Raw genomic sequence first — 17,237 nt, 5'->3', positions numbered from 1 at the left:
CAACCTTTAAACAAAACACGTCCCTGTTATCAATGATATTTGAAACAGACTAGCTCGATCCCAAGGGTCTGGGCACCAAAAATATATTGTTTTATAGTCTTGTGATCTGGGAACCAAAATATGATATATATATATATATATATATATATATATATATATATATATATATATATATATATATATATATATATATATATATATATATATATATATATATTACTGCTTACAAACTACGCAACCTCTCAAGTTCCAAAAAACACCTATTTGTTTTTACATAAATCTGTTACACTTGCAAAAATTAATACCCGAGCTCTGAGACAGTTATATAACTCCCAGACTGCAATACATAAAAACACTGTATATCCAAAGGTCTCTTAAGGCAATAGATTCACACAGGGTTAAAATTGAACAAGTTTGAACAGCATGACAGAGGAGAGGAGGCAGAAACTAAGGTGAAGTAAGACGGTGAAAAAATAAAATATTTTAATACCTGCAGTATAACATGTAAATGAAACTGACCACACTACCTCACTAAGAAGAAGAAGAAGAAGAAGAAGAAGAAGAAGAAGAAGAAAAAGAAGAAGAAGAAGAAGAAGAAGAAGAAGATTGCCTTATAACGGCTCCATCCAAGTATAGTGAGAATTACCTCGTTGAAGAGTTTTCATTCATAATTTTGATAAGATTGTTTACGTGGGATATTATTCCATTTTTCTATTCACTTCTCCGCCTCAGAAAATCAACCTAACATTTTAAATGATTACCAGTTACATAACTCGCAGCTTAGGTAATCAGAGGCAGTTGCAGCTTGTACCATGAGAAACAGAAAGAGGTAGAAATAGGGATTTAATCTCACCTGCTGCAAAGCAAGTGAATGATCGATCTGTACAACATCTTTGAGGCAAGAGATCCCCATTTGCTGTCTTCTTTAGATGTCCTCCTTGGAAAGTCCTCAGTTCTCTGGCAACACTGTCAGTTGATCCATAAATCTGTGATCCGTCAATATAAGCAGTAAGCTGGTTAAGTTGTTCCCTTGGTCCTGTTATGTAGGAAAATGGCATAGAAAAGCAATGTATATTTATCCAACAAATATCAAGACAGTTAAATTTCGAATCATAACTTATCATAATCATTAGCATAGCTATTTTTATTATTATAGATATGAAAACATACATTGAATGAAATAAATATTATTAATCCAACAAATGTTCTAGTCTTTACCTAGAGTACATCCCTGACTGGCAATAAGAGACCTGACAAAACGCATGCAAATTTTCCCATCAGCTTGATAGACTGGATCAGCAGACACATCAATTGGGCGGCAGTCAGGCAATCTTCCATCATCAGCTGGAATACCCCTTGGACAGCACTCCACTGGCGTGGTGTCAGCTGAAAGGGAATAAAAATATTTAGAGCTGTGACCATTTCTGTTTCATATAAGATGAATTGTGAGAACTGTGCAAAATTGAAAGACGTTTCAAGAGTAGGCTTTTGCTCGGTGATAGCTGAGGTTTAAAGATAGATCCTTCTAAGCCGTCAGTTATTTTGATGCAGGTGAGTATAAAGGATTGAACGGATACAGCATGTCTATAAAGATTCAAAATAGATCGTGTACTATATATGTCAAAAAAGTATTACTTGTATCAAATGTGTGTTTAAGAGATTTCTTGAATTGCTGATACTATAAATTCATGAACGAGTATATACGAAATAAAGATGGTTAATATGCTTCATTTGTTATATCATCTCAGTTACCAAAAAAGAAGAAAACTCTAGTAGTTATGTTCATACTTTCATCTGACCTCCTGTAATAATACCGAGAGAGCTGTCCATGATACAGTACAATGAAGTATAATAACCTAACTATATATATATATATATATATATATATATATATATATATATATATATATATATATATAGATAGATAGATAGATAGATAGATAGATATAATATATATGATATATATATATATATATATATATATATATATATATATATATATATATATATATATATATATGTATGTGTGTGTATATATATATATATATATATATATATATATATATATATATATATAATAGCAAGTAAAGGAAATGGGAAAAGAAAAGATTCAAATATTCCATTGACAATAATAGTGATGGCGCCAAACAAGCAATGGTAAGCATTTTGCGCATTGGTTCTTATTCAGGTGTGGAATCTTGATGCTAGGACATGGACTTCCCATACCCAGATTTTCGCAGATTGTCTGCAACAAAATCGTCTCAGGTGAACTTTTGAAGATCAGGAACCCCAAAAAATTACAAATAACAAATGTATGCATATATATGCAACAAAAAACACGTTCGATGGAAGTGAGTTCCAGATATCCGTTCTGCCTTGTAGAGAGGAAGGTAGTAAAAGGTAATTGTATACATAGAGCTTAATATTTTTCAGATTTGTTTGAAAAAAGGGTAAAAAATCAAAAAAATTAATCCTCGTTTTGAATTTCAAGGTCAGATTATTCACCACCAGGGGCTACAATAATGGTGATACATGCCAAATTGATTCCTATTTATTCTCTCATGCCATGTAATGCAATACCAATGTAGAAAATTATAAGCATGGATCAAAAAAATTCACATCTGACTTCCACCCCCATCTATGCTTAGTGGCTTATAGTTTTGGTTTACATGGTTTTTATGTATTAGACTTAGAATAACCATTGTTTTTCTATCACCAAGATACATATGACTATAAATCCTTTTGATATAAGCTTTGTAAGACTCTATATATGATAAATGATTAACAAGAAACATTGCAACTAGTGAGACATTGTAATACACATTATGTAGTACACATTTTTCTGTAGGCACTGAATTTTCTTCAAGCACTAGGTTTAATTTTCAGTAAATACAACATCAAGATTATCAAGTTTAGGAGAATCATTGTCCTTTTGGTTGTTTGGGTCCTCAGTCAACACATTTACAATTTCTTGTGGTAGTAGGTCCCCTACTGTCCATGTGATGCATATCTGCCCATCATCTATTTCCTAGCCCTGCCCACATGGTAGTAGAATGCTAGGTCTGGCTTTGTCAGCATTGTACCCCACAAATGCTTGATAATTTGGCCTCTCAATGTGACCTCCCAGATCATCTTTGCATTGCGGAAGGAGGCTCATATCAGCTCCACTATATGCAGATGGTAGTGTTCCTGACTTAGGACTGTATCTTTGTAGAAACTTGTCGTGCCATAGGGTGTTGATATCAAAGATTGTTGACGCTCCATATAGTAAACATGTGAACTCCTCAAGCTGCTGAAATGTGTCATTTGCCAGTATACTGATTCTTCCAAGTGCCAAAATATTTGCACATACTCAAAATGTGTTCGTGGGGTTTTCAGTAGAGTTTTTTTTTTTCTCATATACATGCTTTTGGTGTCACAGCCACTGTAATGCAAAACAGAAGTCCTTTCCAGTGTCATTGATCACCTGCTTTATGCTGATTAGTCGTCTCTTGTTCCCTGTATCAGTGTCAAATAGCACACTGGGTTCCATTTCTTGCATATAGTACAGCAATAAAACAAAGACATCTGTGTCCGGTGATCTAACAATGTTGACATTTGTTGAGCATTCTTGGGCAGACTGTAAGCAATGAAGTATTATGCAAGTATCTGCTTCTTACGAGGCTGATGCAAGTTCCTCAGTTTCATCTGCAATTGTTTCCAGGCCATCATATGATGTCAGGCAGTAACATATCTTCACAAAGTATACCTTTATAACTTGAAGCTTTGTTGTATAATTGCATTTCTTCCTTTCAACTGGTAAGAAGGATATGAAGTTCTGCTTGTTCTTATCAAAAGACAAAAATGTTTTCCAGTCCCTTGGAACTTTGGTTTATGAACCTTTGATGAGGTGAGGGTTTAAATATTCTCTGCACATTCTTTCATTGTTTTTTCTTTGAAATGCTTCATATTTTTCTGTGATAAAGTCTACTCTTTCCACCTTTGGAAGTTGATAAAAATGACTTTCTGCAAATTCCCCAAATGTAGTTGGCAGGGCCATTTCTGCCTGAAATAGTTCATAGCCATCAATGATGCAAGTGGTTCCTTGTTGATTTGGATAGTAGCATGATTGGTTTCATTCTCTATAGCATGCATCAATTGGGACTTGTCTGTTTTCACAGGGATGACGTTGCTTGTTGCTATTGACCATGTGACAGGTCCTAAAAGGTACCTGAGTATACACTCCTGACTAAGGTTATGCTTGAGTGAAAGGAGATTGAGCCAGCCAAACACTTTCTTTCTGTGTTCAGTTGTTTTGTTTTCTTTGTGGCTCCAGTAACTTTCACTGATTTTGCAAGATTTGCGAATGTTTTCATGTTCTGTCTTTTAATTGGTGCAATAGAGCTTTAAATTTTGTCAACTAACCTCTCCTGGATGAATTTTGATCGGGCATCTTTCCCCACTTTTGCCACAGTTAAGAGATCTTCTTCAATACCTTTTTCAGCAAGTGCACTAGATAAGAGGCAATACAGATTGTCTTTGTCTTCAACTGCAAATGGGTTGATAAAGTTTGAGACAGCATGAAGAACTTTTTTGGTTGCCTCTTCACTGTCTGCTATTTCAGAGGTGTCCATGTCTACCATATCCATTGTGGCTTGCAAGAGACTGGCTCTGGAATGCCTTGTTGTGCACCATTAGTAATAGGCAGAGTGGTTTCTGCTAATCCCAATAATGCCCTCTTGTGTCTTGGCATTTCTGTTGATGGTTTGCTCTATTGTTATATCAACTGCATTTCTAGAGGAGGGAATGTTGGATCTGTTCACACTGATTCCTTTGTCCTTCAACAGATCTCCTGCCTCTGGGTGATTTTTGTGTAGATTTAGCAAGGTGAAGAGGTTTACAACTGTATAGCGAGCATCGTTCGGATGGTTGAAATTGAAAGTCCAGGTACTGCATCCACAGCTAGGCAGTTTTACCAAAATCTCCCTTCCGAGCGCAATCTTTGAAGGCTATGTACTGGTTTAGCATCTCTTTGCACTTTGAATAGAGAGGGCCTGAGAGAGATTTTCTTTAGTTGGAGACTCGGCAAGCTTCTTGAATGCTGTCTTGCCTTCCTCTGATATCTCACTGGTTTCCTCAAATATCACCAGCAGCAGACGTTCCATGGCTTCAGCAACAATTTTGTACACTTTGATTGCTCTGTTGTAATCGTTTTCTGTAAACACCTTCTCGATGGAACCACTTGCATGTACTGTATGCCTTACTCAACTAGGATTTCTTCAAAGCCACTACACCTCACATACTTTCCAAGGGCTCCCACGAATGCACACAAGATATGGAAGCCTTCCATCCTCACAATGAAATCGGCATTTGCTTGTTGTTACTGCCAGACCAGGGCATATGCCTTCTTTGCAAGAGCAAGATCTAAGCAATTAATTGTGTATTGCTGGCCAACCTCTCTTGATGCATTCTGAGATACCTTCAGAATGTGCTGAACTATTGCATGTTCTGTTATTGTATTGATTATTGGGGTCAACTCATGAAAGTTCTGGCACTTCTTTATCAGATACCACAGTAACTGCTATCCATCCTGCCCATGCTGACACTGTTTGTGTAGATGTCCCTATCATAGCTCTGAAGATGATCTATGATAGGTCAGACATCTGGGCTGTGGATACCGCCAATATATTACAAGCATCTTTTCTGTCAAGTGTTAGACCAGGCTCTGTCCTGTCTTTGAGAAAACAGGGCTCAATTTCCAGGTGTGCATAAATGACAGACCTCTCCTTGCTTCTTCTTTCACCAGTCTCCTCATTCCTACTTCTTTGCTGGTTAATGTTTCCATCCCTTGAGATTTCATGGATGACGATTCCGTATACTGTATGAGTTGTGCCTGACCCGGATGGTGTTTTCTCATGAAGGTCAAAGTTGTCCCAACACACGTGCAGTAGAACATTGTTGTTAAGCGAAATTGTAGATGGGATTATACTTTGGCAGTCAACAACTGTTTTGCGCATGGCTGTCTCCAGTTCTAGCAAGATACTGTACGATGCACAGTGACAAAAGCGGTTCATTATGGCTACGAGTTCTGCACTTCCAGTGAGATGTCTAGTACTCATTTCAAGCAAAAGATGCTTAGGCATAGTCCATTGTCCTCTTGAAACTCGTGGCAAATATGTGCAAGTGATATCTTTAGATGCTTGGTCCTGTGAGATTCATCATCATTCTTTTTACCATTTATTAAAATTGTCAAAAACCCTTGCTAATGTACTGGGGTCTGGACGGTGTCACTTAGAAGGAAGTCAGCAGTAGTTGGCCATGGCATGGATGGTGATTCCTATTGGGCCTTCTTAATCTGCCTTCTAAGAACCAGTGCAGCTTCTTCAAGTTGCCTTGAATCAGAACTGGCTATTTCAAAAGCATCTTCAATCGCTTCACCTATTCCTACTTCAGCTGCAAACACCAGTTGTATTGGTGTATACCAGTTTTATTGATGAACACCAAGCTGAATTGCTATATTTTATTTTTTATCATATTCAGTGGGTAAGGGTAACATATTGACATCTAGAAGGTTTATTATTAATTTTGTGCAACCATACTGTTTTGTATATCATGACAGGATGAATATCAATCAAAATGATATCAAAATGAGGCACATTTGAATACTTTTGCTACCATCGTAGGTGAAAAACTGCACCTACAAATTCAAAGCGATGCCTATTTTAACTGTCCTCTAGAATTCTATTGTCTTGAGAAATATACCAAGGTTTTTTCATGCAACAACCCTCAATCACATACTCTGCTATAGGCCAGGACCTAATAATGCAACTTAAATTCATTAAAAGGAAGGGTTCATTTAAGTGTGTGTGGGCATACCAATCTTTAAAAATATGCCACAGCCACACCCACCAATGTTTTACTTGTAGATAATCAATTTTGAATATCAATTTTGAATGGCTCTAGGTGTATAGTTTTCAGAAATATATGTCTGCTAAAGTCCCCAGATTGGTATCTAGCCCATAGCCTATACAAAAAAATATGAACATAAGTTGACTGGTAGGTTTTTTATTTATTATTTGCTACTAGATGGGAGGAGTGTGAGCTATGGAAACTAAGGAAAAGATTTCTTTTTTGTTGTTTGATAACACAAAAACGATACATTCAACACAGGAAAGTTCGGACATCTATTATTTTTACTAACTAGGCTACAACCTTAGTTAGTAAAGCAGGATGCAATAAGCCCAAAGCTCCAACAGGAAAATAGTTTAAATAGGTTGAACTAGTACTGTTTTGCAGGAGTGTCAATTTATGGCAATGCTTCTCTCGTGTTGGTTTATGGCGCCTAGAACTAGAATGAAATTCATTTATATCAAATTGACCGACCACCGCAGCCATCGGCAGCAAAAAAGCCATTTCTTGGGAACATTTGAATCCTTAAGACTTAGAGAAGGTATTAGTCGTCCTGTGTCATTAGTGAACGGAGGTCAGGCTGCAGGTCGACAATGTTTTCAACTTGAAATTAAAGAAAATAGATACAAATAGCAGTGAATTTTTAGTGATTGAAAATACACTGAAGAAATTTATTGAGTTAACTATATACATGTAAAGGACAAAAGTAATAGAAATTTGGTGTGCAACAGTGTTGTTGTGTTGTTCCACAACGTGTTTTCTTGCGGTTATCCAGCTGAAGTATAATCCCGTGCAAATGTTGTTAACCTGAATGCTAGGGAAATTACATCAACGGGACAAAATTTTATATTTTCAAGTTTCCTGAATGTTGTAGAAACAATAAATGAGATGATTTTTTGCCTACCACAAATCATCGGGTATGTTGGTAATATGTTAAGGATTGGGTATGTTGGTAATATGTTAAGCATCTCTCTCTCTCTCTCTCTCTCTCTCTCTCTCTCTCTCTCTCTCTCTCTCTCTCTCTCTCTCTCTCTCTCTCTCTCTCTCTCTCTCTCTCTCTCACATATGCATCTAAAAGCCATCTAATGTAGCGTGTTACACTAAACTCAAGGATAATTCCAAAATTTCCATTCAGCAATATTTGCAAAGAACCTTTGCTTCCTGAAAGTCATAGGGGGCTTTGTTTATATAGAGTCAGATTTACTGTTAAATCAACATTATACGTTAACAAATTGAAATATGGCCTTCCACTTTTGAGAAACAAAATACGTAAATTTGGTTCTGAATCTTTTAATAGATAAATCATTTAAGTCATGTGAAATAGTTGTCCAATTACAAGGAATCAACACATTTTATTGTGATTTTTTTTTCAATTTGGTGGGAAAGGGTTAATTTAAAGTCAATGTCTAAAAGGAAAACAATTAATAATGAATACTGTACACCACTTACGTTTGATGAGAATGATATGAAATATAATTTTTTTCTGAAGGTTTCTTGGCTGGTTAGATAATTGGGTGGAGTTTTCAGAATGAAAATTAACAAAAGAAACATTTTCAGCCTTAGAGTACGCAACGCATGAAATTTTAGAAATGGCTAAATATTGCACAAAAGAAAATTAGTCTTAGGTATACTCTTCCTGGAAAATCTCCAATTCATTATTTGGAATCCAAGTTTGTGAAATATCATAAGCTGGTGAGAATTATAACATATCAGTTAGGCCAATGTTTGAATACAAGAAGAAAATTAGAAAAAAAAAATATCAGTAATGAACATCACGATTCCAGGGGAACAATATCGTTTCAAATATTAGATGAAATAAAAGTTGAGAGAACATGAATAGAATTAAAAGAGATGTATCTTATGGTGATGAAAGTTATAGTAGTATCCTTCCTGTTATAACTCATTTATAGGTTGCTGTTACACTGTAAATGATATAAAAAATTATACTTAAAACGTGATTAGATGTATTAAAAAAAGATAGCCGTACTAATGAAGAGTAAGAGCAAGATTCAAAATTATATTACATTAAAGGGGTCAGCAGAGGATTATTGTTTTTCCCAGACGGCACAACAATAAATATTAAAGGATACAATCACGCAATTGTGGATAAATTAACTGGACTGCCAGTTTCAAATCTTCCACAAACCACAGGCAGCTTGCTATGAATACCATTCTTGGTATTCTAAAGGTATATAGCGCTCATTTCCAATTATTATTATTATTATTATTATTATTATTATTATTATTATTATTATTATTATTATTATTATTATTACAAGCTAAGCTACAACCTGGCTGGAGAAGCAAAATGCTCCAACAGGGAAAATTTGCCCAGTAAGCAAAGTAAATAAAGAAATAAATAAAATACAAGAGACGTAATAAACAATTGCAAAAAAAATATTTAAGAACATTAAAAACTTTAAACTAAATCTTATATATATTAACCATAAATACCGGAAAAAACAGGAGTAAGATAAATAAGATGGAATAGTGTGCCCGAGTATACCCTTCAGCAAGAGAACTCTACCCCAAGACGGTCGAAGTCCATGATAGAGAGGCTATGGCACTACCCAAGAATAGAGAACAAAAGAGTAATCTACCCTTGCCAAGAGGAAAGTAGCAACTGAACAATTACAATGCAATAGTTAACCCTAGAGTGCAGGAAAATTGTTTGGTAATTTCAGTTATGTCAGGTGTATGAAGACAGAGGAGAATAAAGAAAGAATAGGCCTGACTATTCGGTGCATGAGTAGGCAAAGAAAAAATCAGCCGTAGCCAGAGAGAGAGAGAGAGAGAGAGAGAGAGAGAGAGAGAGACTTACCTTACCTTATTGCCTTATTCTATGTTTGGGTTCCCCCAGGTCCCTCAGTGTGAGGCACCTCGTATATCCACCAGAGTTGCTAATGCGTCTTCCGGTGTATTTTGCATCTTCCAGTCTCAGATGGTCTGGGATGCATCTTAGGTATTTATCGAACTTATTCTTATACACATCTACGCTCACTCCTGATATGTTTCTGAAATGAGCTGGCAGCACATTAAATAGTTGCTGCATTATCGATGCTGGTGCGAAGTGGATTAATGTCATGTGCGCCTTCCTTAGTTTTCCTGGTATAGTTTTTGGTACTATTAATCTACCTCGGCTTGCTCTTTCTGATATTTTTAGCATCATGATGTTTTCAGTAATTTTTTCGATTTGTTTCCTTGCTTGTATTATCATGTAGCGTTCTCTTCTTTCTAGACTGTATAGTTTTAAAAACTGCAGTCTTTTCCAGTAGTCAAGGTCCTTAACTTCTTCTATTCTAGCAGTATAGGACCTTTGTACACTCTATTTGAGCAATATCCTTTTGGTAGTGTGGGTACCATATCACATTGCAGTACTCGAGTGTACTACATACATAAGTTTTATAAAGCATAATCATGTGTTCAGCTTTTCTTGTTTTAAAGTGTCTGATTAGCATTCCCATCTTTTATTTACATTTAGCCAACATTGTTGCTATTTGGTCGTTGCATAACATATTCCTATTCAACATTACACCAAGGTCTTTAATTGCTTCCTTGTTTATGATTGTCTCATTTTTAGGTCCCTTGAATGCATATACCATTCTATCTTTGTTTCCATAATTTATTGATTCGAATTTATTGGAGTTAAATACCATCCTATTTATCTCCGCCCATTCATATATTTTGTTTAGATCTCTTTGTAGTGAGTTCCTATCTTCATCACAAGTAATTTCTCTACTTATTCTTGTGTCATCGGCGAAACTTCTCAACATAGATTTTTTAACATCACAATCTATGTCTGAGATCATAATAACAAACAGTAGTGCCACTAATACCGTACCCTGTGGCACGCCAGATATTACCTGATGTTCATCTGATTTCTCGTCATTTACAACCACTGTCCGTTTTCTGTTTTGCAGGAATTCTTTTACCCATTTGCCTATCTTTCCCACAATACTGCGCTTCATAATTTTTTCTCTAACATATTATGGTCTACCTTGTCAAAAGCTTTTGCAAAATCTACAAAGATCACATCTGTGTCTTTTTCATTTATCATATTTTTTATAAGTTTTCATAGCGCGCTATCAGTTGGGTGTGTGTACTTTTTCCGGGCACAAAACCATGTTGTTCTATATTAAACAAATTATTCTTAACCAAATGATTCATTATTTTCTTTTTTATTACCCTCTCATACACTTTCATAATATAAGATGTTAGACTAACAGGTCTATAATTGTTTGCCTCTAGTCTTGATCCACTTTTGAAAATGGGGGTTATATAAGCTCATTTTTGTTTAACATATATCTCGCTCATATATACACTTTGTCTTAGCAGTATTGCAAACGGCTTCGCGATAGTGTGTGCAGTTTTCTATTAACAAAATCGATGGAACTCCATCTGGTCCGGCTGCCAATCCTTTTTTAATTTCGCTATAGCCTTGACAATATCTGCTTCAATAATATCTATATACGTTACATATTCAACATTTTTTTCTCTCATTTCTGTTTCATTATTGTCATTCGCATTTCTTAGTGCGAACTCAGTCTTATATTTTCTGCTAATATGTTGCATATTTCCTTTTTTTTTATTCGTTAACCGTCCTTCAATTCTTAGAGGGCCTATTTCTAATCTCCCTTTATTCATCTTTTATGCATAGGGGTAAAGTACTTTAGATTTTCTTTTTTTATATTTTGAAGTGTCCTTTCTTCTAAGTCGCGTTTTTAATTTTCTTTCGATTGTATAATCTTTTGTTCTGCATTTTCTATCTTACTTTTTATTTCCATCATTTTCCATACATTTTTTCTTTTGGAAGTTTTTCCTTCCACTTTCTAATTTTCTGAAATAAGATCCTTCTGTCTCTTGATATGCATGTCGGATGTTTATTGTTTTTTTCCAGTACATGTTTTTCAACAACTTTCTCCAGTATTTTGTACAGTGTATCTGTATTTACCTGTATATTTTCACTTACGAATACATTATTCCATTCTTTGTTCAGTTCTTCATTTATTTCTGACCATTTTAAATTCTTACTATATGAAATATATTTTCCATATCCTTCCCATCGTTTTGTGCTTTGATTATCTCTGCAATCACTTGCTTTGGAATGGACTATTAATTCTATGACATGGTGGTCTAAAATTCCCGTGTTATACACTATTATTTATTTAACATAATTCACCTCATTCACAAATACTAAATCGAGGACATTTTCCTTTCTTGTTGGAATGTGGTTTATTTGTTGTATATTATGTTCTAATAGCATATCTTGAAGCTGTTCAAATTGCCTCTTATCTTCTGGGCTACTATTACTCTCTTTTCTATATGGATATATACACCCACTTTCTTCTATACGTTCTTTCCAATCCACGGAAGGAAAGTTAAATTCTCCGGATAGGAGTATATTCTAGTCTTTATGGTTTCTACATATATCATCTATTTTTTCTATTATTATGTCAAATTCCATAGTATTTGGGGGTCTGTAAACTTAAATATTCACTAGTGTTTTTCAAATTCAAATTCTACCACAATCAATTCACATTTCGTGTTGCTGTATTTTTCACAGACTTTTCCTTGATTTATGTCTCTTCCATATATTGCGGTTCCCCCTTGATTCCTATTTGTTCTATCTGATCTATATATTTGTAAACCCTTTATCTGGTCACCACTGCCAGTCTCTTAGGAATACCATGTTTCACTTATATTTAATATATCTTTTTTTTTTCAATTTGGGTTACTTTTTCTAAGAACTCTATTTTCCTTTCATAGTTACTCGTGACTAAACCCTGTGCATTCATCACTATTATGGTTTGAGTTTCATCCCCATTATTTATTATAGTAATAATATGGATTCTCCCATGCTTCCTTCCTGTTCTGATATGATGCTCTTTTTTTCTTTTCAAGGAATTCTGCCATTAAAATCTAACTTTTCTCTTATATTTGCTCTTTCTCCTTCATATTTATATTTGTGTGTATACCTGCAATTATCCCCATATCTGCACCAACCCCAGGCATTATAGATGCATTATTTGTAGTTGGGCTCTAATTGTGCATATATGGGTTGAAAGGCATCATATCTTACGGCCTCTTGTGTATATCGCGGTATATACTCGGTTTGTTTTTTGTTTGTTTTTTTGTTTCATTTATGCTTTCAATTTTTTTTTTCTGTTTGCTGAGTTTTCTTACTTTCATTCATGGTTGCAGGATGCATATATCTAAATTTTTTCTTGAATTTGCATCTTTTTCATTCTTTTAGGTTTTTGGATATTTTTGGATGGAGATCTCTGCGTTCGTCTCCATATCCGTCTAAATACGCACATTTACCGTATGCAGAAGAACCACAGGGAAAATGAAAATACGAAATATACGATTAAGTCCTGACAAGTTTCCTGATAATTCTTCTGAAGAATTATCACGAAACTAGTCAGGACTTAATCGTATTTTTCGTATTTTCATTTTCCCTGTGGTTCTTCTGCATCTGAGCATCACGTTTTCCTGTGATTTTTACTCACATTTACCATATATTCCATAATTATGGCATATCTTTAGATACTTGTAGTAGCATCTTTCGCCAAATATGCAATCCCCTCTTTTCAGCAAATTGCAGACTATATCTTTCTTTTTTCTTGTTCTTGCTCTTCCCTAAAAGTATGTAGGTCCGGGTAGAGTCTCTTGGGTCTATCATTTGTTTCCATCTGATAATTTATTTCTTCGTAAGTATGTTGTTGGATGGCATCATAAGTTGTATCAATGATTTCCACTGCATCCTTACACATATCCTGTTCATTTCTCTCTTCTTCTTCTTCTTCTTCTTCTTCTTCTTCTTCTCCAACTATTTGCAGATTCAGTCTCAACTTAATTATATTTTCTATCCAGACTGAGCATGTTGAGCAGAGAGAGAGAGAGAGAGAGAGAGAGAGAGAGAGAGAGAGAGAGAGATCCAGTATAGTACTGCCTGGCCAGTCAAAGGACCCAATAACTCTCTAGTGGTAGTATCTCAACTGGTGGCTGGTGCCCTGGCCAACCTATTATTATTATTATTATTATTATTATCATTATTATTACTATTATTATTATTATTATCATTTTTATAATTACTTGATAAGCTACAACCCTAGTTGGAAAAGCAGGATACTAAGCCCAAGGGTTCTAACAGGGAAGATAGCGTAATGAGGAAAGGAAATAAGGAAACAGATGGAATATTTTGCCTGAGTGTTCCCTCGAGCAAGAGAACTTTTTTCCAAGACAGTGGAAGACCGTGATACAGAGACAATGGCCCTTACCCAAGACTAAGAAAATAATTGTTTGATTTTGGAGTGTCCTTCTCCTAGAAGAGATGCTTACCATAGCTAAAAAGTCTCTTCTACCCTTAATGAGTGGAAAGTAGCCACTGAACTATTATGGTGCAGTAGTTAAGCCCTTGAGTGAGGAAGAATTTTTTGTTTATCTGAGTTTTGTCAGAGGAGAATGTGTAAAGAATAGGGCACACTAGCCTTTATATAGGTAGTGAAAGGAAAAATAAGCCATAATCAGAAAAAGATTCAACGTGTTCTATGTGACCCATCAAATGACACAATAACTCCATCGCGTTAGTATCCTAACAGGTGACGTGTGCCTTGACCAACCAACTACTTTTTTTGCGTACCAATCTTCAATAATGAAACTTTTTTTTTTATGATAAACTGATCTGATATCTAAGGATTTGGCTTTCTCACTTACTTGGTGTAGGTGGGCAGACTGGTTGCGCTTGTCGTGTAGTGGTTAGTATACTGAATATACTGCCATCCTGTTGGGCATTTGGTGCTTTGACCTGCGTCTCTGGTGTGAATGTTATATCATGATCGAGGAACTGACCCCACTGCATCACAAAAAGGTTGATATCAGGATGTGGTCGAGAAATACCGGAGCCTCCAAGAGTGAATAGATTATAGCTGACGGTCCTGGGTGATGGAAGGCGATCGGCACCAGTTCTCCCTTCTCCCCTCATCGAATCAATTCCTGTGAAGATTTCTTTCGTTAATAAACCTGTCTTTGTATTTCTCGAGAAATATGTATTTGCAATATACGGCATGTCTTTCAAAGAGAGAGAAAATAATACTCTGATTTACTGAGAAGAATAAAAAATTATATTATTATAGCATCCTTGCAGGTAATATATGATAAAGCTATCTTTTAGGCTAGAACGTGCTCATTTATTGAATCTGGTATTGATATATATTTTAATATTTAAGCAGATTTTAAATGTCCTTACCAAAATGGAATTTTCACATGAAAACTCCAATGTAATTTCATGTTCCGGAATATTATGATTTTGTAGATATATGAAAATCATTAGTTTCGTCTCAGTTATAGCATACTAGTTTCAACATATAAATATCAGTCTTAAATAGAAAATCTTTACGTAATTTTCAATTTAAAACTTCGGAGTATATATTAATTCTTATTTTGAAATACTGTTTAAGAATAGGTAATAATAAATAGATTTGAGACGGGTTGGAGACGTTAACATTAGATAGGATTCAGTTCATTCCGTTTTATTTGTTTAATTGTTTGATGGCATATACTGTTTTATTGCTAACATTTTAATTTACTAACTTAACATGTGATTTAGTTTTCATGAATTGATAAAAAGTATTGAGAGAGAGAGAGAGAGAGAGAGAGAGAGAGAGAGAGAGAGAGAGAGAGAGAGAGAGAGAGAGAGAGAGAGAGAGATTAACTCAAATTGAAAAATATTATAATTCCTCTTGCCTGAATTTATCTCAATTAAGCACATTTTGTAAACTATTACATGAAATTCTTTTCTTGGTGACTTAACCCACCATATCTGTACCAATGTAATATTTACTGTTTTCTCCTAACTTTCTTGCGGCAACTAATAAATCTCACCAGTGAAGAATCTTTTTGGTTATGATATATTCAGACGAGATCATTATATAAAAATTCTATAAGATAGGGATTGTTTCTTAGATGTTATCATTTCCAATACTCTTTAAATCATGAATGGACGCTTCAAGTTTGGGTCTCTCTCTCTCTCTCTCTCTCTCTCTCTCTCTCTCTCTCTCTCTCTCTCTCTCTCTCTCTCTCTCATGATCAGGCGTACCTTCTGTTTAGTTCATATTGTTCTTTGTGTTTTCTAGGTCTAGTTCAAAAGACACTGTGAATTATTACTTCAAGAAGTTTTTAGATAATAGCACAAACAAATTACGAGTAGAATTTTTTATGTCGAAATAAGCACGCTAAGGTTTATTATTTTCTTCAGATACTTAATAAGAAACTAATCTGCAGCCATTTGTTTTCCTGTTAATATAGTCATGGAGAAAATCAGTATTAAAGTAACGACCATAATGGTGCCCTTATCATATACGGAAAATGTTAGACCCAGATAAGAAATTTTGATTGAAAAAGATTTTCCTTTATATTTCAGGAATTAAAGCTAGCAACTAGCCCTCCTCGAGTGAATTTTCAGGTATTTTTCAAAGTAACAATACTTATAATGCAAAAAACTGATTAAATCTTATTCAACACTTGAATGAAGAAATTACCTTTTAGCTACCTAATATAAGCTGCTCTCTCTCTCTCTCTCTCTCTCTCTCTCTCTCTCTCTCTCTCTCTCTCTCTCTCTCTCTCTCTCTCTCTCTCTCTCTCTTATTAGTAACGTTTGATAAAAGTGAAATGACTGAGATAACTAACCATTTTCGTAGAATGGATGATGAAGCCTAACGAATGCAGTCAGTGACTTCCCCCACTTAGGATTTTCGAGATTGTTGCAGGATCCATCTATTCTCCTGTAGGGATCCATCGAAGAGCAAGGCTTGGGCTCAGCAAAGTCCATACAGTTCTGTGATCTCAAGATATTTTGGCACATTCCTTGATCAACAGGTATTCCGGTAAGTTTCTGCACAGCATCTCTCAGTGGGAGCCCTAATCTGAATCAACAAGAAACATAACCTTTCATTTGTTGGAATAAGGATAGTCATTGTTGATGGCACTGACATTGCATTTTCCAGAATGATAATATATAAGTAAAGTTATAATCTTAAAGATACATGAATAACATACATATAGAGCTGGTTGATATCATTTAAAGAAGTAAAATTATGATTTTATGTATGCAGGAAACTAAATGGAAGAGCAAAAGCACAAGGGAGCTTGGGGGAGAAGTTTACTATACAGGGGAAGAAACAAGGAGAAATAGTGTAGGAATTATTCTCCATCCAGATTTGCAGAAGAATGTCAGAGGTCCAGCTTATCAGTGACAGGCACATGGGCTTGAAGTTGGTGAAAGATCATAAGAGAGTATGGCATGTCATCTCTACATGCGCCCTTCAACAATCGTGTAGTGAAAAGGAAAG

At 35.2% G+C, this 17,237-nt stretch overlaps 1 protein-coding gene across 1 annotated transcript in view; it reads right to left on the bottom strand.

Moving 5' to 3' along the window:
* The window catches only part of LOC137643590 (peroxidasin-like), a 107,496-nt gene extending 90,700 nt beyond the window's left edge, over positions 1 to 16,796 (bottom strand). Inside the window, exons 1-4 of the mRNA XM_068376313.1 lie at positions 16,576 to 16,796; positions 14,605 to 14,883; positions 1,219 to 1,386; positions 854 to 1,036 (exon numbers count right to left, since the gene is read on the bottom strand). Coding sequence (XP_068232414.1) covers positions 854 to 1,036; positions 1,219 to 1,386; positions 14,605 to 14,883; positions 16,576 to 16,750 — 805 coding nt within the window. The 5' untranslated portion in view covers positions 16,751 to 16,796. The remainder of the gene's footprint in view (positions 1 to 853; positions 1,037 to 1,218; positions 1,387 to 14,604; positions 14,884 to 16,575) is intronic.
* Positions 16,797 to 17,237: the final 441 nt, after the last annotated feature.

Source organism: Palaemon carinicauda, chromosome 7 (assembly GCF_036898095.1).
Source record: "Palaemon carinicauda isolate YSFRI2023 chromosome 7, ASM3689809v2, whole genome shotgun sequence".
Lineage (NCBI taxonomy): Eukaryota > Metazoa > Arthropoda > Malacostraca > Decapoda > Palaemonidae > Palaemon > Palaemon carinicauda.
The sequence above is the reverse complement of the archived record's forward strand: the minus strand, read 5'-3'. Positions and strand labels throughout refer to the sequence as shown.